Below are 25196 nucleotides of genomic sequence, written 5' to 3' on the forward strand. Positions count from 1 at the left end.
TAATCACATACATATTGCTCCTAGATCCATTTCATCTTTGTCTTTTAATCAATTGATTCAATTTACATTTATATTGCGAAGGGTTTGGATGGATCTTTAAAGACATCTATTGAATATCTTGAAAATTGTAGCTCTATAAGTACATTATTAAATTTTATGTTTATTTATTTTGTGATGCTACCTAGTTGCAGGTTCAAGATCAAGATACTAATTTGGCCATAATATTTCCAAGCAACATCTAAAAGCCTAATTAGGGAAATTTAGGGCAAACTGAGTGACATTCCTCAAGGGGGTATTACATCAACCTAGGACTTGCAACTTAAACTTGTGCTTCTGCAGTGGCAGAACTTTTGGCATATGTAATGCTTTACAATCTCACCCTGACATGTATATTTTGTGAAGTTGTGATATTTTCTCGCCAACACATTCGTAGTATGCCTAATTTTCATGGCATGAAGTCATTTTTGTCATTAAGTAAGTTGTCCACCAAATTCTCAATTTAATCCATATCAGCAATAAGATGATTGATGAGATCACCCTATATGTGATGGAGAATCTTGAGCTAACTAGAATGGAATGAGTGATTTTATCATGAAATAAAATTTTCTAATTAATATTTAGATTCTGAATCTTGGAAATTATAAAACTTTTTTGCTCTATAACTTATATTCCCAAAACATCTAATTCAAGGACCTTTTACCTGATGTTTGATATTGCAAAGACAATAAATTACCCTTGTTTATCTTGTTTAAGCGTTGACTGAACGTAAAAAAAATTCCATCATTAATTCAGAATCTTGTTTAGGAATGCGACAGATTTCCTGACCACATCTAATAAAATTATAAAAGGTTAACATGTTCTCCCATTATTTTGAAGATATTAGCAGAAAAATCCAGTTTTTTTCTAGGAAATTCAAAAAATTGTTCTTACCAGCTTGATTATAGTCTCCCATTATAATGAAGCAAGTGGCAGCAAAATCTGGCTTCCCTATAGAAAGAAAAATTTCTGCTGCTTCACTCAGAGAACATCTGGCAGAATCTTTGTGTGTCTCAAAATTTCTCTGCCCATCTTCTCGAAGCTTTGCAGCTTTTGCCCATTTAGCCTTATTCACGTCTCCAGCTCTTTCAAAAGAAATAACCGCCATATCATAGTTCTTCTCATTGAACATCTATTTATTTTAAAATAAAAATTGTTGCCAGTCAGTAAATCGAATGCTTCATGCATATATAAAAATCATTTGGACAAAATTTATAGAGAATGAAAATTGAAAGCACAAATATAAGAAGAATATATTGATTTCTTACAAATTAATATCAGTTTTTGGCTGAACTGAATTCACAAGAAACATAATTGAATGCCAAATCAATTATAAACCTACACACAAAGAGATGTCTAAAAAGTAAAATGAATAAAGCAGATCATAAAAGATGTATTCCATAGAAAAGACATGCAAAGCTGATTACAAAAGAAACGAGATGTGTTCCATAGAAAAGACATGCAAAAGTTCGCAAGAGACACAAGAAATAATAGCAATGCAAAGGCAAAAGGAAATAACATTTACTTCAGTTAATGACATAGTGCAAGCCAATCAAAATAACATTATCTGTGGAATGAAAAACTATTGTTAAATTTTGTATAGATTAGCTAGGGTTCAAACTTAGGACTTCCTATTTTCTACTAAGATGTGTTGGTTAACACATCACCACATTCAAAATGGTGTTGATGTCGGTTTTGTACCACTACATAACATATAGCAATTGAATACTTGATACAGAATATCAAACAATCAATCCCTCTCTTGAAAAGTAAATACTCATGAAGAACATTAGAAAAACTCCAAGGTTACCTACACCTGTGGATACTAACTCAGTTATATTTTTGTGATTTGTTGGTTAATCACATAGGCAGGCTTACGTTGTTCTTTCAAGGATGTTGGACTTTTGTTGTGATGGTGATGAAATCTTAGCTTTGCAATGTATTCTAGCACCAAATGATGTTGATGGTGATGATGATGGAGGGTATGTCTACCAATGATGCTTCTCCTTTTCTAGCTTTCTTCTTAAATGAACTCTTACTACTGAACTACTTGCTGCTTTACCTCAACTCCTATGAACGGAAAGATTATCAGATGGACAGGGATCAAATCTGATTAAAGCTTACCAATGGCTCTACCTCCACAGATGCAATGATTCAAGGGAAAAAGGGACTAGATTATCACCCAAGGCTTCCTAACAAGCCGCTAGGATGCTAGTGGCCTAGTTTATAGATCCCTATCAAACATCTACTAATATCACTATACAACTATCCATCTATTCTTACTCTTAACAACTTTCTTGAATAAAATCTACTTTAACAAATTCAATGAACTTTAACTCTAACTATTGGAAGTAGAAACCATGCAATAACACCAAGTGTCTCTAATCACCATGCAAGTCACAAAAATGGTAAGAGAAGCAATTTTGGTATTATCTTAAGCAACAATTTTCTTCAACCCTTTACAAATGAGAGCAAATGGCCTTATATAGGGGCCAAAATTACAACCAACGATAGAGATTAAGAGGCAAAATCAACGATCCAAATCAAATCCCATAAACCCTAATTAGGGTTGTCACCCCATCAGCCAATGAGAGGATGCCACCTCATCATTGGACCAATGAAAAAAAGGAAGTGGCAACCAATGAGAAGGCACCAAAATTGTAGCCAACCAGAATCAGACACGTATCCTACCCAAGAAGAAAGGAGAATTTGCCACTTGGGTTTACATCAAATAATCCTCTAATATAATTCTACCCTTTTCTTTCATCTTTTTAGCCAAGGCAATGACCTTGGCTAGCCTGTCATTGACTTGCTTCATGGGAGGGCAAAGCGTATGCTTCATCTTGAGCTCAGCTGAATTCATCATGTTGCTCGCTGCTTGCATTGTCTTCTCGTGATCCTTCTCATATTCTTTCGCATATCCGATAAAGGCATTGAGAGAGGCAAGGGTTCCCAAATGCTTCTTCTTGATGGCAACCTTCCCCAACTCATCCAATCTTGATCCAAATTATGTCTTATTGATATTCTCCTCTTTGATATCTTCAAAATCAAGTGCAGCCCCAACATCGATCATCATGGTTGAAATGGAAGTGTCAATGCCTTGGTTGTGTTGTGCAATCTCATTTTGTATCTCTTCGAGTATCCTCAATCTGATAGTCAAGGCAATAAATGAAGACTCCACCGTACCCATTCCTCCATCTACCAACTTGGTTCTCTCCAAATATCTTTCCAGTAACCCAACAAATGCTTGTAGCCTGGGAATGGCTTAAGTCCTTGACTAGAAAGAAATCCTTCCACTCACCTTCAAATGTTCTGAATCTGTCTCTAATAGCCACCAATGACCTAAATGTCGAGATAAAGGAAGGCAAGAAGTTTTACCTATCTTGAATTATATCATTGGTCCAATCTTTGATTTGGTGCAACTGACCCGATATCTCTTCTATGTTGCTCCCGCTGTCTTGTGGAAGGGCTATCTAATGCAATTGTTGGATAGGTTGGCAATCTCTCCAATACTTGTTTTCGACCACCAACTTTACAATCCTTTCGTTTGCCTTCCTCAATCTTTCTCTAATTGAAACCATGCCTTCCTGGATCTCCTCACATTCCATGTCATCTGTGATTCTTCCCAAGTTATGTGTTACTATTTCATACTCCTAGGCTACAATCTCATCCACTGCCCTGCTAACCTTTGGTATAGCAATCTAAACTTTTCAGTGACCCTCCTATTCTCCTCTTCACTAGTGGCTATCATATCATCTCCATGTTGGTCTCCGAGAGAGGAGAGTACTCGGTACTATCACTGAAACCACTTGATTCTAAATCAGAGCTCACCTCTACTGAGACCCTTTGTCCACTTGTATTAACCTCTTGGCTCTTAGCCTCAATTATGCTCTCCCTTGACGGTGTTGCATTTTGTCTCTTTGCTGGAGGCTCCTGATGTTCTTTACTTTTCTTAACCTCCAAATTTCTCTTCTTGCCCTTAATTACTCTTTGTTGCTAGCTACTACCTTCACCTTTCTATCCAACTGACTCTGTTGGACCTTCTTCCTTTGGTTTCATCTTCTCATAAGGTGTATCTTCCGACTTTGTAATTGCCTTAACTTCTCATTGTACCATGATTTAGTGTGTAGATCAACTATCCTTGTAACTGCCTCTAAGAAAGGATTCTGATGATCATCCCAGTCCATTGGACCCAACTCCGTTCCATCCACTGTATCATAATCTTCCCTTAGCACATTTTCATCATCTTCCAATTGATCGGGAATATCAAGGCCTCTCCATCTGATTGCCCTCATCATGCCCACTGACAACCTTGAGAAATCTAGCTTCCTCACACGAAATTCATCCTGTGCGTTCGCCCATAAATCTTCTATAGTAGGAATATGCTTGAATGTGTTTTCGTGAGATGCCTTGATAAGACCATTAGGATCGAACCCCTATCTTGCCCTATACCATCCTAGATGATACCATTCTAACTCCTTCCCAGTTGCAAAGGCGACAGGATTGGGGCAAGTATCATTGCCTATTCCAAATGAGAAGGTAATCCATGTCTCATCTTTAAGTTTTCATCATTTTGTCATAATGCTCAAGTTGTCTAGCCAACTTCATCAAAACTACCCTGTTGGGTAGGTACCTTGGAAGTCTTTTGGAACAAACTATACTTCCTGCTACTCTGATATATGTGAATTGCGGAAATTGGATAAACCAACTCCCATACTTTTTTAACTTTTTCTTTCGCTGCCAATGAGAGCCTCCTAGTAGGTGTCCCTTGTAATATCCTTACCGTCTTCATAGAAAAGGCATCATAAATCTTTGGTGTTGTGCACATAGCATTGTGGATAGCACTCATGCACCAAACATTGCCTCGGCCCATTGTCAATCACTCCTAAGGCCTTAAGTCCAGAATTTTCATATAGTCTCACAATTAGATAGAAAAGATATGATCCCATATAGAATTGCTTTTGATTTTGTACTCTACTAAGTTGCAACTCTAGACTCACTCATGATTCTAGCCCAATCAAATTTTCTCTTTCCATTTTCAATCTCATCAATAAAATAGTACATCCAGTTCTCAAATTGCATACCTTGAGCCACGCTCCGGCTGAGAAGCACAATAAGGTCACCATACTCTGGCTTGAAATTTGACTTGATGAGTTTTGACGATTTGGTGACTCGCTTCTTACCTTTGTGCAACCAATTCTACTTTAGATGAATGAAGTAGGCCTCTTGGTTACCCTGAAAGAACTTGGTTGTTTGATCCATCATTACCACTGTCATGCCTCTATGCTGGGGATTATTGAATACTTCTTCAACCACTTGTTCGCTGATGTTAGCCAACACTCTCTTTCCTTCATAAAAAATGGACCTAGTAACAATATCAAATCGGGATGCACACTCCATTACTAATTCCGGACAAGGCAAGGTAGGAGAAAAAGCCGCCACGTGTACAATTTTTCTCTTGTAGATCTTCTTTGCCATGGGGATTGTCCTTCCTTCAATCTATCCTTCAACTGTACCATGTTCACCATGCCAATATCGGTATCACTTATTCGCCTCACTTTTGAGAAGGTGGTATTAGGCATTATGTCTTCCTTGTCTTTTTTGATATTCATTCCCTTTGGGTTCTTGCTTGCACTAACATTTACCCTCCTAAACACTTATTTTTGCCCCTTTGTTCTAAATGATATGGACTACGCTTATCAATCTCCAACCTTCTTTCTATCGATGGAATCTAGCTTATTTTTGCCTCTCTCTACACTTATCAATCTCCAAACTTCAATCCTAGGGTGGTCTAGCAATATCTGCCCTAAATCAGAATTTCGACTTCTCAAACTCGCCCACAAATGCAAAAAATCAGACCTTAAATTGCCTTGCCTCAGCCTATATAAAACTCACCATAGCTGAAGAAGAAAATCACAGCCTGAGGAGGAAAAATCAAACCCCAAAATCACCGCCAATCTCGCAAAAATCAGACCTCTTCACCACAAATTCAACCTAGGGCAGAAATTGCCCAACCAAGGAAAAAAAAGGGATCTGCTCCTCCAAATCGCCCTAGGGCAGAAATTGCCCAACTTGAAGGGAAAATTTTCTGCCAATCAATGAAAATCAGACCCCAAAAATTGCCTTAGCTGGAAATTCGCTCCCTAGAAGAAAATCGCTCCAACTTGCAAGAGGAGGTGGAAAGAATGAATGAGGAAAGAAGAGGGGAGAAGCCCCTCTTATACCAAACTTTTGCTTATCCAAGTGGGCCGACCAGCCTGAAGGGAAAACAAAATTAAGTTAGTCCCTCAATTAATGGCCAAAACTTAAATGCAACATTAAAATTACTTAACCCTATAGTGAAATTGACACATTTAATTGTTAGTTTGATCCAAGATTGCAAAATAGAAACAAGGTAAGCCTAGGAGATGTCAAAATTTTCATTTGACAATGTATTGGAAATTAAAATATCATTAAAATCGAGTCTGGCAAGCCAAAATCAATTTTTAATTCCAAATTACCAATTTTCTTTAACATTTCTAAAATCCTCTAGGCAAAATTTCAACCAAATTAATGAGATTTGCCAATTTAATCCAATTGCAATTTTGCAATACAATTTCAATTTTTTTAAACAAAATTAATCCTTTTTCTGACACTCGAAATTCAAACTTTAAATCCAATTTCACTATCAAAATTTCTTTTCACCAAAAAATTTCAAGATTTTCCAAAACGACTAAATCTAACAATTTCATTTTGAAAATGCTCAAGCTTATAAAATTATATCAAATTTTCAAAATGAATCTAAGTCCAAAATTTACAAATTTATCCTACCAAATATAGTTTCAACCATCGAAAAAATGTTGTTGAATTTTGTTTGGCCTAAGGATAAAATTACACATTCCAAAAAAATCAAGTTCCACACCGGGTAAAAAAAATCAAATCCCTCTCCTGGCCCGAAGGCGTCCAAGGTGTAAAAATTGTCAAATCAAAAACCTCTGGATAACTCCAAATCTTGCTAAGGCAACCACAAAATTCCCAACACTAGCGAAAATTGCCAAGGCTTGCTCAAAAAAGGGGGTCCTCAAAAAAATTTGGGGAGATGGTGTGAAAACCTCACAACAAATGGGACTATTAGAGTTTGGCAACAATTTTGAAATCTCAGGTGTCGATGAGGTGTGAAACTTGGGTAATGTATAAGTGCATGATGTGAGATCTTGAACTTTTGGGAGAAATAAGTTTACAAATCAAAATCCTTGGGAAAGTTGGAAATTTCAATGTCTTAAGCCTAAAAACTCTAAGGCATGTCTAGTTTCATCATAGAAGAGAGGCTTGTTCCTATGGACATACAAATTCTGCCCAACATGGGACGATTTACTCTTAATCTATAATGTCCCTGTCATAAAATAAATGTACTTATTTAATCTTTGTAACAGGTCGATTTATTTTATCTTGGACCCATTTTTATTTAGTTTTTGTAGTTTGTGTCGCTGTCGGCTAATTTTGTACACCCTTGGAAAGTTTATCCCAATGAGTATTTAAGCATGGCTCGTAGGTAGTCTAGAGATATGCTTTTGGGGATTATATCTCTCTGTACTACGGATTCTTGTTGGAGTTCGGCATTGTTCGCCATTTCAGAAGTGAAATACCTTCCCTATTTGGCTTGTGCGATTTTGGTGGGATTTAACCCTCATCCTATTCTGTCGGTGTTCTTCTGGTCTGTATCCGACAAATTGGATTGCTGTCAATATTTGCAATTTTATAAATCTGGTGAACGTTCTTCTATACTTGTTCAGGTATTAATTAATGTTCGAAATCTTCAAGTATTGTGCCATTAACGTACTATGTTTTGGATGCATGCTCACTCCTCACTACACATTGAATGGCTTCCATTCCGAAACAACACCTCCTAATATCCTTGTTTGGTATCCTATTTTGCATCGTACAACCTTCACAATTACATGCCCATACGGCCTTCCTATCCACTGTACGGACATCATTTAGCATCATACAGCCAGTTCCATATTCTGTACGGCCATCTTCCTTAATAGCCTGTACGGCAATCTCACACACCCATATGACTTCATAAGCCATACATCTCAAAGTTTCTCACCGTACGACTTCATTAGGTTACCATACGACTCTCAATATTGAGGTAGGACATTACTCCATTCACCATACAGCTTGTATCATCACTGGCTAAGTGTACAAACTTCAATAGCCAGAATACTAAACCATACAGCTTCCTGTGTAGTCTTTCCACCATACATCCTTTGCAAATCAGTATCTTTACCGTACGGCTATTCCAGTAGGCACCATTCTCACTATATGGACTTCATTTCAAGGGCAAGGTTGCGATCTTCAGCTTGCAGACTGAATCATTACGTGGTAGGGACATTATAGTGGTATCAGAGCTCTCCGATCTTGCCAGCCTGTGGACGGTGAATGAGAGTTTATAGCCAAAAGAGAAGGATGCATTCTGTTGATCAAATGGCTGATGAATGGGGACCAACGGGCGCCGAACTTGTGGCACTTTTGAGTGAACTTGCCCGGAATCAGGCATAGATCACGGATATGCAATGACTCATGGAGGAAACCCTCGACAAATTGGCAGAGAACAAAAAATCTGGAGAACAAAATGGGCACAGTGCGGACTCAATATCGGGTAAGCCACACCCTCAGCTAGCACGCTCTCGACCTTCCATGCCAACTTTCCCACCATGAACGAATGCCCATCATGGAGAGAGACTACCAACTTTCGAAGAGATAAGGGAGGACTAGAGGAATGCAAACCTTGAAGAGGACATTTCCTACAAAGATTACGCAGATCTGAGGATGAGATACTCGAGAGGCGAAACTAGAGGAGGATACTTTAACGATGATCTCAGGAGAAAATTAAGGTGAATCTATCTCCATTTGGCAGATCGGGTTCCATCTCAGCACAAGCGTGGGTGATGAAAGTCGATACATACTTCCAACTAAATCCTATGCCAGAAGAAGCAATCAAATTTGCCACGTTGCACTTGGAGGGAGTTGCACATGAATGGTGGCACCATGGCACTATCACACTAGGGCATGATCAAATAAAGACCTATGCGGAGTTTACGGAGAGATTCATAGAACGATTTGATGGAAAAGACCCCGAGCTCAATTTCAAGGATCTAGTGCAACTGAGGCAAACGAGATTGGTAGATCAGTTCGTCGCAAAATTTCAGAGACTTTCCATGTTGGTCACAAACATCTCTGAAAGAAGGCGGGTCGTGCTCTTTATGGACAGGTTGGCAGAACCACTGAAGGGTTGAGTGGAGGGATTCAATCCGTCAACCCTGTCAGAAGCGATCAATAAGGCATGAAGCATGGCATCGTCGTCGGCATCATCTTCATCCTCTCGAAGTCACTCACATCTGAAACCACCGACGTTTCTGAAGGACAGACCTCCACCCAAGAAGCTGTCATTGGATGAAGCATCCCGACAAGAACTCCAAAGGAAAAAGTTGTGCTTCAATTGCAAGGGGCCTTGGGAGCCTAGCCACCAATGCCTCAAGAAGGGGAAGATCCATTATATCGATGTAGTGTCCGATGATGAGGATGAACATGAACAAGAAGAAATGCCGGTTGAAGATGACCAACCTAATACGAACACCAAAATGGCCAGTTTAAACCGTACAGAGAGGATTGCCGCCTTGGTACAACGCGGAGGATCCATTGCATTGGCTGGCAGTCTGAGGTGCACAGTTTTCTGTGTAGGGTACCCTTCAAGGACAAAGGGTTACAGTGATGTTGGATAGCGGAGCTACTTTGAACTTCATAAACTCATTCTTGGTAAAACGAAGAAATCTCCCTACGGAAGCACACGCAGGTTTTCGGGTCAAGGTTGCCGGAGGGACTTTCCTGCCCTGCACGCACCTTGTTCCTCAGCTAAGCATCACAATGGCAAATCACACGGTGACGGAGGACTTTTTCATAGTGGACCTCGCTGACATGGAAGTCATTCTGGGCATACAGTGGATGGAGACACTTGATGAGCACACTCAAAGTTTCAAGTGGATGGACTTCACTTTTGTGGTTGACGGTAAGAAGATTGTCCTCCAAGGGATGGCAAATGAAGGTCCTAAGGTAGTTTCCGCACATTGGATGGAGGCAGTCTTGCGGCACGATGACATTGAGTGGGCTACGCATTGTTTTATCTCGACAAAACCAATGAAGGGGCACCGAACACCTCCACAGGATGATGAACTTCAGGATATTTTAAGTAGGCATGAAAAAGTTTTCATGGATATTCCACTTGGCATACCACCGCATCGGGGGTTTGAACACACAATAGAGTTGGAATCGGAGGCAAAACCAATCATAACCACACCGTACTGCCACCCCAAGAAATTCAAGGATGAGATCGAACGAACGATTCAGGAGTTGCTTGAGAAATGATGGATCCATCACAGTTCTAGCCCGTTCGCGTCATTCGTGGTGTTGGTCAAAAAGGATGGAATGATGCGCATATGCGTGGACTATCACGCGCTAAACAAAAGGACAATAAAGAACAGGTAACCCATCCCGAGGATAGATGAGCTGCTGGATGAACTACATGGTGCAATCTATTTTTCAAAAATAGATCTCCGTTCCAAATACCATTAGATCTGAATGAGGGAAGAAGATGTGGAGAAAACGGCCTTCCGCTGCCACTATGGACAATATGAGTTCCTGATCATGCCGTTCGAACTGACCAACACACCTGCCACTTTTCCGTCGTGCATGAACTGCATCTTCAACAGACAGTTATGTAAGTATCTATTGGTATTCTTTGATGATCTTATTTATAGCAGGACATGGGAGAAGCACCTGAAACATCTAAACGAGGTTCTGAGTATCATGGAGGAGCAGTCCCTGTTCGCCAAACAGTCCAAATGTGAGTTTAGGATGACATAAATATTGTACTTGGGGCATGCCATCAGTCAATATAGGGTTCAAGTACATCAGGAGAAGATTCAGGCTATCCTCGACTGGCCTCCCCCAAAATCACTCACGGATCTGCGAGGGTTCTTCAGATTATGCAATTACTACAGAAGATTTGTCAAAGGTTTTTCTCAGCTCAATGCGCCTTTAACGGATCTGACGAATTAAGGGGCTTTCCAATGGAACGAAGAAACACAACTCACATTTGATAAGCTAAAAGAGGCCATGAGCACTTGCCCAATTATGGCACTACCTGACTTCACCCGACCGTTCGTTTTGGAATGCGACGCATCTGGGGAGGGCATTGGAGCGGTTCTGATGCAGGACATACACCCCATCGCCTATGAGAGCTAGAAGTTTACACCACCAGAACACTTGTATTCTATTTATGATAAAGAAAGGTTGGCCATTGTACATACACTGACCAAGTTCTGACAGCATCTGATTGGTGCCAAGTTTGTTGTCCCTACGGATCACAACAACTTGAGATATTTCCTGGAGTAGCAGGACTTGAACAAACGGCAGCAAAAGTGGGTAAGCAAAGTTCAGTCTTTTGATTTCGACATTGAATATGTAAAAGGGAAGAACAATGTTGTTGCAAATGCCTTCTCTAGAAAACCCACCATCTGCTCACTAGATCGGATCTTAGCTAACTGGAAGGCGCAATTGTTGGTAGAATATTCCAAGAATACATTTTCCTGTAAGATAATGGATGGCCACATCCATGATGATCGGTACAGAGTGGTGGATGATATCATCTACTATAAAGACCATATATACCTGGTACCAAAATCCAAAATGAAGCAAAAGATCCTAAAGGAAGTGCACAACTCCCCTCTGGCTAGACATCTCGGCTTCCTTAAAACCTACAAAAGTGTTCAAGAGAGATTTTCTTGGAAGGGACTGAAAAGGGATGTGTTGCAACATGTCAGAGAATGTACGGTTTGCCAACAAAACAAGTCCGAATACACTCTTCCTGCAGGACTGTTACAGCCTTTGCCGATTCTCGAACATAAGTGGGAAAGTATATCAATGGACTATAACAGGTCTTCCCAAGGTGAACAGAAAGGAATGCATCTTCATGGTGGTTGATAGACTGACAAAGTATGCTCACTTCTTCGCCATTCCCTCGGACCTTCAGGCTACACAAGTTGCCAAACTATTTTTCCGGGAAGTCTTTCACCTACACGAGTTACCCCGAAACATCGTCAGCAATTGGGATGGTCGATTTTTCAGTATCTTCCGGACAAAATTGTTTCGGATGGCAGGGACAAAATTATCACCGAGCACGAGTTACCACAAGCAGATAGATGGCCAAACTGAAATTGTGAACAAATGGCTCGAAGGCTACCTATGGAACTACGTCTTGACTCAACAACGCGCGTGGGTCAAATGGACCCATCTCGGGGAGTATTGCTACAATACCATGTATCACATTTCGATCGAGATGGGGCCATTCAAAGCTTTGTATGGGCACGAGCCACTCTCCTCCATCGACACAGTTTTGGTTGACAGTCACGCTCCAAGGGCAAAGGATTGGCTTCAGGAAGGACAAGACATTCTGAGGGGCCTAAAAGAAAACCTACAGCAAGCACAAAATCGACAGAAGGTGTACACAAACAGACATTGGATAGAGAGGAGTTTTGAAGTGGGGGATTTGGTCTATCTCCGGCTTCAGCCATACCAACAATCTTCATTAAAAGGAACAGGAAAGGAGAAACTGAAGCCGCGTTTTTATGGTCCCTACCGCATGATCCGTCGCATTGGTGAGGTAGCGTACGAACTGAAACTTCCAAAGGGTAGCCACATTCACAATGTCTTCCATGTTTCCTTTTTGAAGAAGGCTATCGAGCAAAACGTCACAGTCACTACCGACCTTCCGCCACTCGATGAGGAAGGAAAGCTCATTCTAGAAACTGTTGAGATTCTTGAAGTGCGTGAACAGGTCATGCGAAACCACACCGTGAGGGATTACTTGGTATGTTGGCGACATCTACCGATGGACGCAACGGTGGAAGGCGAACACATCCTCTAGCACCTAGCATTGCACTTGCTTGAGGACAAGCAAATTTTGGGACGAGAGGACTGTAATGTCCCCGTCATAAAATAAATGTACTTATTTAATCTTTGTAACAGGCCAATTGATTTATTTTATCTCAGACCCATTTTTATATAGTTTTCATAGTTTGTGTCGCCGTTGGCTAACTTTGTACACCCTCGGAAAGTTTTTCCTGATGGGTATTTAAGCGTGGCTCGTAGGTAGTATGGAGTTATGCTTTTGGGGATTATATCTCTCTGTACTACGGATTCTTGTTGGAGTTTGGCATTCTTCGCCATTTCGGAAGTGAAAGACCTTCCCTATTTGGCTTGTGCGATTTTGGTGAGATTCAACCCTCACCCTATTTCGTCGATGTTCTTCTGGTCTGTATCCGGCAAATTGGAGTGCTGTCAATATTTGCAATTTTATAAATCTAGTGAACGTTCTTCCATACTTGTTCGGGTATTAATTAATGTTCAAATTCTTTAAGTATTGTGCCATTAACGTACTGTGTTTTGGATGCGTGCTCATTCCTCACTACACATTGAACGGCTTCCATTCCGAAACAACACCTCCTAATCTCCTTGTTTGGTATCCTATCTTACATCGTACAACCTTCACAATTACATGCCCGTACGGCCTTCCTGTCCACCGTACGGACATCATTTAGCACCGTACGACTAGTTCCATATTTCGTATAGCCATCTTCCTTAATAGCCTGTATGGCAATCTCACATACCCGTACGACTCCATAAAACATACATCTCCAAGTTTCTCACCGTACGGCTTCATTAGGTTACCGTACGTCCAAAGTTTCACCGTACGACTCTCAATATTGAGGTGCAGCATTACTCCATTCGCCGTACAGCTTGTATCATCACTGGCTGAGTGTACAGACTTCAATAGCCAAAATACTAAACTATACGGCTTCCTGTCTAGTCTTTCCACCGTACATCCTTTGCAAATCAGTATCTTTACCGTACGACTGTTCTAGTAGGCACCATTCTCACTATACGGACTTCATTTCAAGGGCAAGGTTGCAGTCTTCAGCTTGCAAATTGAATCATTACATGGCAGGGACATTACATAATCAATTCAGGTTTCTCTCAACTTTGGGAATTTGTGTTTACAAACACGAGTTTTTCAATCATTGTACGGTAGAGACAACAGAGGTGGATGGCCATACAGTAGGCCCAAATGGTCATACGAAATGGGATGGGCAAGTGTATGGTGATGTTGCTAAGCCACGATGATGGATGGTGTGCAAACAAAAAGGGAATGCCAAGACCTAGAACCAAAATACTTATAGGTCCAAATTCATAAATCCAAACAAGAATGGAGATTGAACACAAATATCCTTCAATCAATATTTGCAATAAGATGGTGCTCTGATTTGCCAGATTCGAGGTAAGTATTACATGCAATGGAATAGGGTGAGGGTTGAATTCCACCAAACCGGACAAGCCAAGTAGGGAAGATCTTTCACTTCCGAAATGGCGAATGATAGAGAATCCCACAGGGAATTCGCAATACAAAAGAAATAATCCAAATCACATACCTACAACTACCTACAAGCCATGCTTAAATACTCCTCCGGGAAAACCTTTCCGAGGGTGTACAAAGATAGCTGACGACAACACCTACCAACGGAAACTAAAATAAAAATAGTTCCAAGAAATATTAATTCAATAGGAACCACAAATACAAATACTAACTTGGGCCCCATATTAATTAATTAATGTAACTAATTAAAGGTCATTTTATTATATTATTTAAATTCTAGGACTAGTTAATTAATTAATTTAATTTAATTATTATATTAACAATTGGGGACATTACAAATCCTCGTTGGCCAAAGATTGCTTGTTCTCAAACAATACACAAACTCCAGAATCGCAAACCATTCGCGAATGCAGATTGCTATATCTACTGAAAACTCCATGCTTCTTCAGGATCACAAATTCAATTGAGATGAGTAGACTGTCATTCAAGCTCTACTACGCCACTCTAATATAAACATTGTTATATCCAAAACCAAGAGGATCCCAAGGGCGTCAATCATTAAACACATTGATGTCCAGATCCGTAATCTCCATGTAATCATCAATCTCATTAGGAACTTCACAACTCATGTAGATTCTATTATTTTTATGAGGAAGCACTTTACACGGAAAAATTTTAGTCCTACACGACTAAGGCAACACTGAAGGGTAAACTCCATATTCAACTGTGGTTGCTCCGGCAAGAAATCGTCCATAGCATCTTCAAGAAGTAGAACAACCATTGATGAAACCTTCTCATTTGGAGGGCCACTAACAAAACCCAAATTTTCATCAAGATGATCATTGGGTGTTGGTTTGACAATATTTGTGTCTGTATCTTCCTCCAGAATCCATTCCTTCATCTTTGATTCGGGTACCAAATAGATTATGTCTTTGTGGTAAATGATATTGCCAACCACCCTGTATTTGTCATCCTACACTTGTCCATCCAATAGTTGGCACACAATAGTATTCTTGGAGTATTCGACTAACAAATGTGCTCTCCAATCCGCTGAAAATTCAACCATTGTGTCATCCAAGTCAAAGCTCTCCATTCTTCCAACAGGCTAGCAAAATCACCAGCTTTGATACCACTGTAATGATCCATTCGTCCCGTGTGCCTGATAGCAATTACCCGTTGGTCTCATGTGCTTGATGGCCAGCTACCCGTTGGTCCCGCATGCCTGATCGCCAATTACCCGTTGTTCCTGTGTGCCTGATGGCTAGTTACCCATAGGTACCGCGTGCCTAATGGACAACTACCCGTTGGTCCCGTGTGCCTGATGGCCAGTTACCCGCTAGTCCTATGTGCCTAATGGCCAGTTACCCATTGGTCTTGTGTGCTTGATGGGTAGGTACTCGTTGGTCCCATGTGCTTGATAGCCAATTACTCGTTGGTCCTGTGTCCCTGATGGCCAGTTACCCGCTGGCCCTATAGTATAGTTGAATGGAGTGAACAATGATGTATGGATTGTTTGGGTGGGTTGTACAGTAGCTTGGAATGGAGTATGAACAGTGGTGTTGATTGGTCATACGGTAGCCTGGAGAGTCGTACAATATGGTGATGTAATATGGACAAAGATGGTCGTACGATATGGTAATGTTGTAGCACGGGAAGAGATGGTTGTACGGAATGGTAATGCTGCAGCACGGACAAATGCACTATGTGTTGCACCAAACCAAGGGTAGTGGATGTTGTACGGATAGAGAAGGATTGCTGAGTCATGCAACCAAAAATTTATAGATCCGAATTCATCAATAAACCATATAGGAATGGAGATTGAACATGAGTATCCTTCAATTAATATTTGCAATAAGATGGTCCTCCGATTTGCCAGATCCGAGCGAAGTATTACATGCAACGAAATAGGGTGAGGGTTGAATCCCACCGAAACCAAACAAGCCAAGTAGGGAAGATCTTTCACTTCTGAAATGGTGAACAATCGAGAATCTCAATGAGAATTCATAATACAAAAGAAATAATCTAAATCACATACCTACGACTACCTACAAGCTGTGCTTAAATACCTTGGGGAAAACCTTTCCAAAGGTGTACAAAGATACCCGACGACAACGATTACCAATGGAAACTAAAATAAAAATAGGTCTGAGATATATATTAAATCAATCAGAACCACAAATACAAATATTAACTTGGGCCCCATATTAGTTAACTAAAGTAACTAATTAAAGGTCCTTTTATTATATAATTTTAATTCTGGGACCAGTTAATTAATTAATTTAATTAAATTATTACATAAAAAACTAGGGACATTACCTTCCAACCTACATGAGACATGTTTATCCAAATAGGAGTTCTAATTTTTGCACCATGAGAAGGCTATTCAAATACAATGGCAATTCTGGACTTAGATCTTTAGGGATCTCTAACACTTTTCTGAAATCTCCTCAGCTCCTAAGAAACATTCCTAACAATAGTGAAATTTCTGACCACCCTTCCAACGTTTGTCCTAACAAGTATGCAATTCCCAAACTGATTTTAGAGTAAATTCAAATAATGTTGAGATTCCAACCTCGGTTATGAAGAAAGTCCAAAGACAGGATGAATTTACAACCAGCATAGGTGAAGTTATCCAAACAGAACCCCAATTTCCAACTTAATCTTGAAGTGAATTCTGAATAAGGGGTGAATTTACGACTTGTTTTGAAGGCCTTGCACGTAAGTCCTTCCATACGAATTCCTAAGAAAGAACTGATTTTCTACTCCCTAATGAAGATGATTTTAAAGGAAAACAAATAATCAAATCTACACCATTAAAGTGAAATCCAAAATCCACTAAAGAGTTGGCCTGTTTAGGGAAGTTAATTGTAAAAAAATTAAATGTTTAAACCTTGAGTAAGTCGGACACCTAGGTGTGGGGAATCTTATATGTAAAAATAAAAATAATGTAGATTGGTTACCGAGACAGTATTAAAGCATGCATTCAACTTTACCAATATTAACATAAACATTTACTACCAATGATAAGCAGACCAATATTCGTGAGGGAAATCAGTATTCTTTATTGATTACCAAAAATGACAATTACAACATTCCAGTTCAATTGTTCTTAAATAGTGGTTGATTGCTTAGGGAGACCAAGCAACACATCTCCTCACTACCTGACTACCCAAAACCCACAATTAACTATCTTTAGTTGCATTATTGACTTAACCACCCTACATTTATCCTCCCCGAAAAAGAAGTCTTCCGAACAGATGCCTAACTATTAAAAACTTCAAGATGTAGGATGTGAGGACAACCCTGAATTGGATGTGTGCTGCCGTAGGAGTCGCAAGTCTGGCTCTGCTACCATTTGTTTGGCCTGTACCCCTTGCAGTAATCGTAATGCCTTTGTCATATCCTTTTCAGTTGCTGCCAACTTCTCCTCCATTGCTTCTTTCTATATTTCCCATTCTTTCCTCATCCTTCCAGATGACTCCTTTTCTTGTTGGAGTTCTAGGAATGTTCCCTTAAAGGCCTCCTCCATTTGAGCAAGTAGCTAGATTGCTCTGTAGGTGATATGATGCTTCATCCTTTCATATTTCTACTGCCTCGCTATGTTTTGCACCACTTTGCATTAGTACACTCCAATCTCTATGGAAATCTTTCTTCATGAAATTGGCAAGGGGTTTAGTGGCCCTAATTATGGTGTCTAGATTTTGCCCCTTAGCCTGCCTAATGATCTTCTTTACAGTTTTCTTCATTCCTTGCGAGTCTCTTAGAAGTTTTTCAGCTTTTCCCTCTAATGAGAGTGCCGACTCAAAATCAAAGCCAACTTTGAAGATCAGGAAAACATTGTAGATAATCCTGCAACTGATTATAAAAGAAGATTTCATAGGCATTTGAATTCACAGTAATCAAATTCTACCTCTGATCTATATTCCTTAACATGGTATCAAACACAGGTTGGTAGAACAAACCTTTGAATCAATTGTGATTTTTTTGCTTCAAGATCACTGAAATATTTCTTTGCTCAATCAAAACAATCACCGTGAACAATATCAGAGTTGAGGATAGACTAAAAGGTACCTCCAACTTCGTTTCATGCAAAATTTGAATCGCAGCAACACTCCAAGAACTTGAATTGGAGTCATTTATAGAAGAAAACAAGGAATTACCCAAAGATGAAACAGAAATGATAACTTGAAAAAGACGGAATGATAAGGCCAAGAAAATTATCATTGATGGAGTTAAAGATCATATTCTTCCATCAATAGAAAAACTTACAACCACTTATGATGTGTTCAAACTATTCAAAACACATTTGAGATAAACAATGCAAGCAGATTGTTTACATTAAAACAACAATTCCTAAACATCAAGATGGACAAAGGAGATACAATCACCTCCTATTTCTCCAAAATCTTTGAATTAAGAGATCAACACTCTACCATTGGAAACAATGTTGAAGATGTTGAATTATCTCTAATAGCTCTTAGAGGATTACCAATATTGTTAAGTTTGTAGTTGCAGTCAAATTGATTCAATCATGAGATACATTGTTGATGGTAAATCATCATTAGATAAATATTCTTATATATATATATGGTTACTTATATAATTAATATATTAACTAATGATGATTAACTATAAAGATATGTCTCCTCTCATATTTATGAGTCTTCAAATCTGCTTTTGGAAAATATCAATCACATTGGCAATGTTAGAAAATTTGCAGAAAATGATCTATGTTACTCAACATGGTATCAGAGCTGACTGCAAATATACTTATAAATAAGAGATAGGAATAGAGATGTATCAATTTGCAAAACAATAGTGTTTTCTATTGTAAACTATTGTTATCAAACAAGAACGATATCATAGGAATGAATAGGGGTGCTTGAAGAAGACTATTCAAGAAGATACACATAGCATAAGATCTAAAGCTGTGGAAGTTGGGAAGTTCAGAAAGTGAGACTAAGAAACACTTCTCATTTCATATTTTCCTATCGACCCAAGGAGCAGCGTTCTTTTCCTAAAGCTTTACTTGGGATGCTCAAATAAATAATGATTTATCAGAGTATTTATGCAAGTCATGAATGGCTAAACAAAAAATCGACATACCCCACTAGAGAATAAGTCCAATCACCATTTAAGAGGATTAACGATATTGATTGGAGAGGACGACAGATAAGTTGAGAGTGTAAAACTAAGGAAGATATAAATTAAGGGTCGGGACTCATAAAAATTACAACTCCAAGATCCAAAGAAGGCAACAACTCAAACGTTGATGTATGTAGAAGTGACTGACAAAAGATACTAAGTGCATCATAGAGTTAGAGTAAAAGAAATTTGATCGGAGTTGTCCCCAAGAAGACCTCAAGTATATGATAGAGCTTGTTTGTTCTTGCTTACAGCTATTAATTCCTAAAACCTGACAATATAAATATTATGATTTATCACATCAGTCTAAACCAGATGCATGAATAAACTTATAATATAGACCTAGAATCATTATACTTCCTCTAGAAATAATCGGCAATTTTCTATGGGTCTTATTAGACCTATTATTGACTAATGTGGTTAGTTAACCACTAACCATTAGTCAAAATAGAATGGGCGCCGATTTTGAGGAAGGGACATGATTTGGAATAGGCCAACCTAGGAAGGGATCTGCTTGTTGAAAGGTCAAGACCCTTGGGTTATGTATAAGATAGGGATGTGCTTGTAGATAGAAGGCACACAATTATTACACAAGTCTGCTCCTTCTAGCATTCAGCCCTAGGTGATCTACTTATAGAATTAATAACAAATTTAGAACTTACTTTCACGATCGATTATATACAGTCCATAATATCTGAAGGTTAGTCTCAACAAATTATAAGTACTTCATCAACACTCTAATTATCAGAATTTGCAGAAACTTTACATGGTATCAGAGCTCTAGTAGTTGAACCTTGGCTCTGCATATTGATAATCAGATTTAAAACATATCTAGCAACATCCTTCTACATATAATGGCCAATGCAATCAAACCCGAAGACAGGTTTGATGGAAAAGACAACTTCCTTGCATGGGAAATTCAAAATTATAATGGCTCTTGAAGAAAATGATGCAACACAGTTTGTTGATAAGGAATACAAGCAACCTGATGCCGATCCTTATAAAACTAACTGGATCAAAGAAAACAGGAAAGCCATGAAAATCATATTAGATGGAGTTAAAAATGAAATAGTACCTATGCTAATGAAACATCTGACAACATTCAATATGATGAGTGCATTAATCAATGCATATGAGGTTAATAATGCAACTAGAACCCTTTCACTTAAAAGGCAACTAAATCATATAAAAATAAGGGAGAATCTATGAATTCATACTTCCTAAGGGTGGCTAGTCTAAGAAATGAACTTACAAGCATTGGGTACATAATTGATGATGAAGAACTAACATTAATGGCAATAGATGGATTACTAGATTCATGGGAAATATTCTTACAAAGAGTAAGTGCTAGAGACAAACTTCCAAACTTCAATAGACTTAAAGGAGATTGTCTTAAAGAAGAATCTAAGAAACTCAAGAAAGGAAGGAAATTGAAAACTAAAGATGAAGAACTTCATGTTCTCAACACAAATTCCTATAAAGGTAAGACGAAGCACTTCAAGAAGAAGGCTCATCAAAGAAATACAAACCTAAGAGAGATTTATCCAAAGTAAAATGTGAAAAATGTGAAAAATTTGGACACTATAAAGCAAATTGCCCAGAGAATACAAAGCAGCAAGTAAATTGAACAAACGTTACTAAGAAAGAGGAAAAATTTGATCCTGACAAATGTGTATTGTATTCAATGCTATCAAATGAAGTATCAAGCAAAGCATGGGTAATTAATTGACAATGGATCATCTCAACACATTACAGGATACAAAGAAGTACTAAACTCAATATCAGAAAAAGTTAATGATGAAGTTACCATAGGTGATAATTTCACTCATCCTGTCAAAGGAATTGGGAACTACACCTTGAAACTGAAGTGGAGTATTTCTCATCTCAAAAGAGTACTCTATGTACCAGGAATCAAGAGGAATCTAATCTATATTACAACACTTGAAAATGATGGACATAAGGTTGCATTCATGAATGGTAAAGTAATTAATGACCTAGTCTAAGAACTCTTTATTTAAGAAATCAAAGTTGATTGGTCGAAGAAAGGAATACTTGTATGAATTAAATATAGAACCCATTCAAGCCTTAATCCACGAAGCTGTTGATATAAACAAAGTGTGATATAGAAGGTTAGGGCATCCAAACTTCAAAGCCTTATTGACTATGGAGAAGATGGTTACTAGTTTACCTAAATTAAATAAAGATCATTCTAGCATATGTAAAAGATGTGTACTAGGTAAGAACACCAAAAGTCCATTTCAAATTAGCACTAGAAAATCTAACAATGTTTTAGAATTAGTCCACTTAGATTTATGTGGACCTATGTTTGTTCCTTCTCTTGGAGGATTTTTGTACTATATACTTTTTATAGATGATTTCTCTAGAAAAACATGGATTTACTTCTTAAAATGTAAAGAATCAGAAGAAACCCTTAAGAGATTTAAAGAATTCAAAACCTTAACTAAAAACCTATCAAGACATTAATATTAAAACTCTTAGGTCTGATAATGGAGGGGAATATACTTCAGATTTGTTTAAAGATTTTTGTAAAAAAACATGAATTAAGAGGGAGTATATTGTTCCTTATAATCCACAGCAAAATGGGGTAGTAGAAAGGAAGAATAGGACAATTATAGAAGCGGCAAGAGCTATGATACTTTCAAAACTTAGAATTTTATGTTTGGGCAGAAGCCTCATGTACTACTGTTTATATTCAAAATAGAAGTCCTCAATCCCACCTTAGAGATAAAACTCTCGAAGAAGTCTTTTCTAAGGTACCAAAAATAAGTCATCTTAGGGTATTTGAATGCCCTGTATACATACATGTTCCAAAAGAAAAGAGAACTAAGAACCCTCTAGAAGGAAAGTCATTTTGTCGACTATAGTAAAACCTCTAAAGCATACAAAATTTACATAGCTGGTCAGAAGAACATTGAACTTAGTAGAGATGTTATCTTTGAAAAAGAGCTTGCATTCAATAGAACCCTAAGTTTTGAAGAACCCTCTCATATACTTAGCTCTAAAGAAAATCATGATCCTGAGTTTCAAAGGGAGAACATTGAAGAAATCAAAGGTGAGATTCGAAACCTTAATCTTGACGAAACTCAAAATCCTAAGAAAAGACCACTTTGAGCTATTAAGACTGTAGAAGAAGCACAAGACTTCGCTGCACCATCTAGAACCTTCAAAGATAGCAAAAGACCCAAAAGGTTTTCTAGCTATGCAGCAAACATGAGTGACTTATCTAACTCAGAACCAACAAATGTTTTAGATACTATCAAACATACAGCTTGGAAGCATGCCATGATAGAAGAATACCAATCCATTATTAAGAATGATGTTTGGGAAATTGTTCCAAGGCCTAAGGGAAAAGTTGTTGTCTCTTCTTAATGGACATTTAAGATCAAGCATGCTGCTAACAGAAGCATTGAAAAATATAAGGCCAAATTCGTAGTCAGAGGATTCTCAGGAAGAAGGTTATTGATTATGAAGAAACTTTTGCTCCAGTTGCCAAATACACCTCCGTAAGAATAGTCCTAGCTATTGCAACATCAAAGGGATACATCAAATGGATGTAAAAACAACATTTCTGAATGGGAAGATTAAAGAAGAGGTATATTTGGAACAACCTGAAGGATTTGAAACTCATAATCTTAGAGTCTTTGTTTGCAGACTCAAGAAAGCTCTATGGGCTTAAACAGGCTCCAAGGGCATGGTATAAAAGAATCGATACGTATCTCACCAATTAAGGATTCTCTCAGAATGAAGCTTATCCAAATCTCTATTGTAAAAGGGATTAAGATGATATGATAATTTTGACACTATATGTTGATGATTTATTAATAACAGGTGATGATTCTTATAGATCAATGCAAGAAAGATCTAATTAGAGAATTTAATATGAAAGGTTTAGGACTCCTTCATTACTTCCTACGACTGGAAGTATGGAAAAACTCTAATAGCATCATACTTCATCAAGAAAAGTATAAATTAGACATCTTGAAGAGATTTGGAATGTGGAACTGCAGATCTATGTCTTCTCCAAAGGAGACTAATCTACACAAACTTAAGGAAGAAGCAACAAAATCACCCTCCATAGATTCTACTCTTTACAAACAGATGATTGTGTCTCTTATGTACTTCGTAAATACAAAATCTGATATTTTCTATGATGTTAATGCCTTGAGTCAGTTTATGTGTGAGCCAAAGGAAATTCACCTGGTTGCAATCAAACACATTATGAAACACTTACAAGGAACTATTAACCTTGGGCTTAAGCATAACAAAGTTGAATTGAACTTACATGGATTCACAGACTTAGATTGGATTGGAAGTGTTACTGATAGGGAAAGCACTTTAGGATGTTGTTTCAATTTAGGCTCAACAGTGATACCATGGATATGCAGAAAGCAGTCATCACTAGCACAGCGTTCCATGGAAGTTAAACATTGCAGCTGCAATGGCTTCTCGAGAAGCAATTTGGCTTAGAAAGTTACTTGTGCGATTATTTGATCAACCCATGAATCCCACTATCATTCACTGTGATAATCAAAGTTCCATCAACCTTTCTGTGAATCCAATTTTTCATGACAATTCCAAGCATATCGAAATTCCTTACCATTATGTAAGAGATATGGTAGACAAGAAAACCGTCCAGTTTGTAATGTTCTGTCATCCCATGTGCCTAATAACAGCTACCCATAGGTCCCGTGTGCCTGATAGCCAATTACCCGTTGGTCTCGTGTGCCTGATGGCCAATTACCCATTGGTCTTGTGTGCCTAATGGCCAGTTTCCCGTTGGTCTAGTGTGCTTGATGGCCAGTTACCCGTTGGTCCCGTGTGCCTAATGGCCAGTTACCCGCTGGTCCCGTGTGCCTCATGGCCAATTACCCGTTGGTCCTGTGTGCTTGATGGGCACATACCCATTGGTCCTATGTGTCTGATAGCCATAACCCATTGGTCTCGTGTGCCTAATGGCCAATTACCCATTGGTTGTACAATATAGTTGAATGGAGTGAACAATATTGTCCGGACTATTTGTGGTGGGCCATACGGTAGCTTGGAATGGAGTATGGATGGTGGTGTTGATTGGTTGTGCGATAGCTTGGAGAGTTGTACAACATGGTGATGTTGCAATACAGACAGAGATGGCCATAGGTATGGTAACGTTGTAACACGGGCAGAGATGATCATACAGAATGGTAATGTTGCAGCACGGACAGATGTGTTGCGTGTTGCACCAAACCAAGGGTAGCGGGTGGTGTGCAGATAGAGAAGGAATATTTAGTCATGAAACCAAAAATTTATAGATCCAAATTCATCAATAAACCAAACAAGAATGGAGATTGAACAGAAGTATCCTTTAATTAATATTTGCAATAAGATGGTCCTCCGATTTGTCAAATTCAAGCGAAGTATTACATGCAATGTTATAGGGTGAGGGTTAAATCCCACCAAAACCAGACATGCCAAGTAGGGAAGATCTTTCACTTCTAAAATGACGAACAATAGAGAATTCCAATGAGAATTCGCAATACAAAAGAAA

General features: G+C 38.6%; 1 protein-coding gene and 1 long non-coding RNA gene across 3 annotated transcripts in view; one reads left to right on the forward strand and one right to left on the reverse strand.

The window, feature by feature from the left end:
• Window positions 1-25196, forward strand: part of LOC149545897 (uncharacterized) — a 178291-nt gene that overhangs the window by 8625 nt on the left and 144470 nt on the right. The gene's annotated exons all lie outside the window — the stretch shown is intronic.
• The window catches only part of LOC149545898 (uncharacterized), a 169302-nt gene that overhangs the window by 7362 nt on the left and 136744 nt on the right, over window positions 1-25196 (reverse strand). For both annotated transcript variants that reach the window (XM_089790872.1, XM_089790873.1), the window contains exon 11: window positions 931-1168. In XM_089790872.1, coding sequence (XP_089646998.1) covers window positions 931-1168 — 238 coding nt within the window. The remainder of the gene's footprint in view (window positions 1-930; window positions 1169-25196) is intronic.

The sequence above is a fragment of the Cupressus sempervirens genome, chromosome 7, assembly GCF_028749045.1.
Source record: "Cupressus sempervirens isolate cs-2001-9-10 chromosome 7, ASM2874904v1, whole genome shotgun sequence".
Classification (NCBI taxonomy): domain Eukaryota; kingdom Viridiplantae; phylum Streptophyta; class Pinopsida; order Cupressales; family Cupressaceae; genus Cupressus; species Cupressus sempervirens.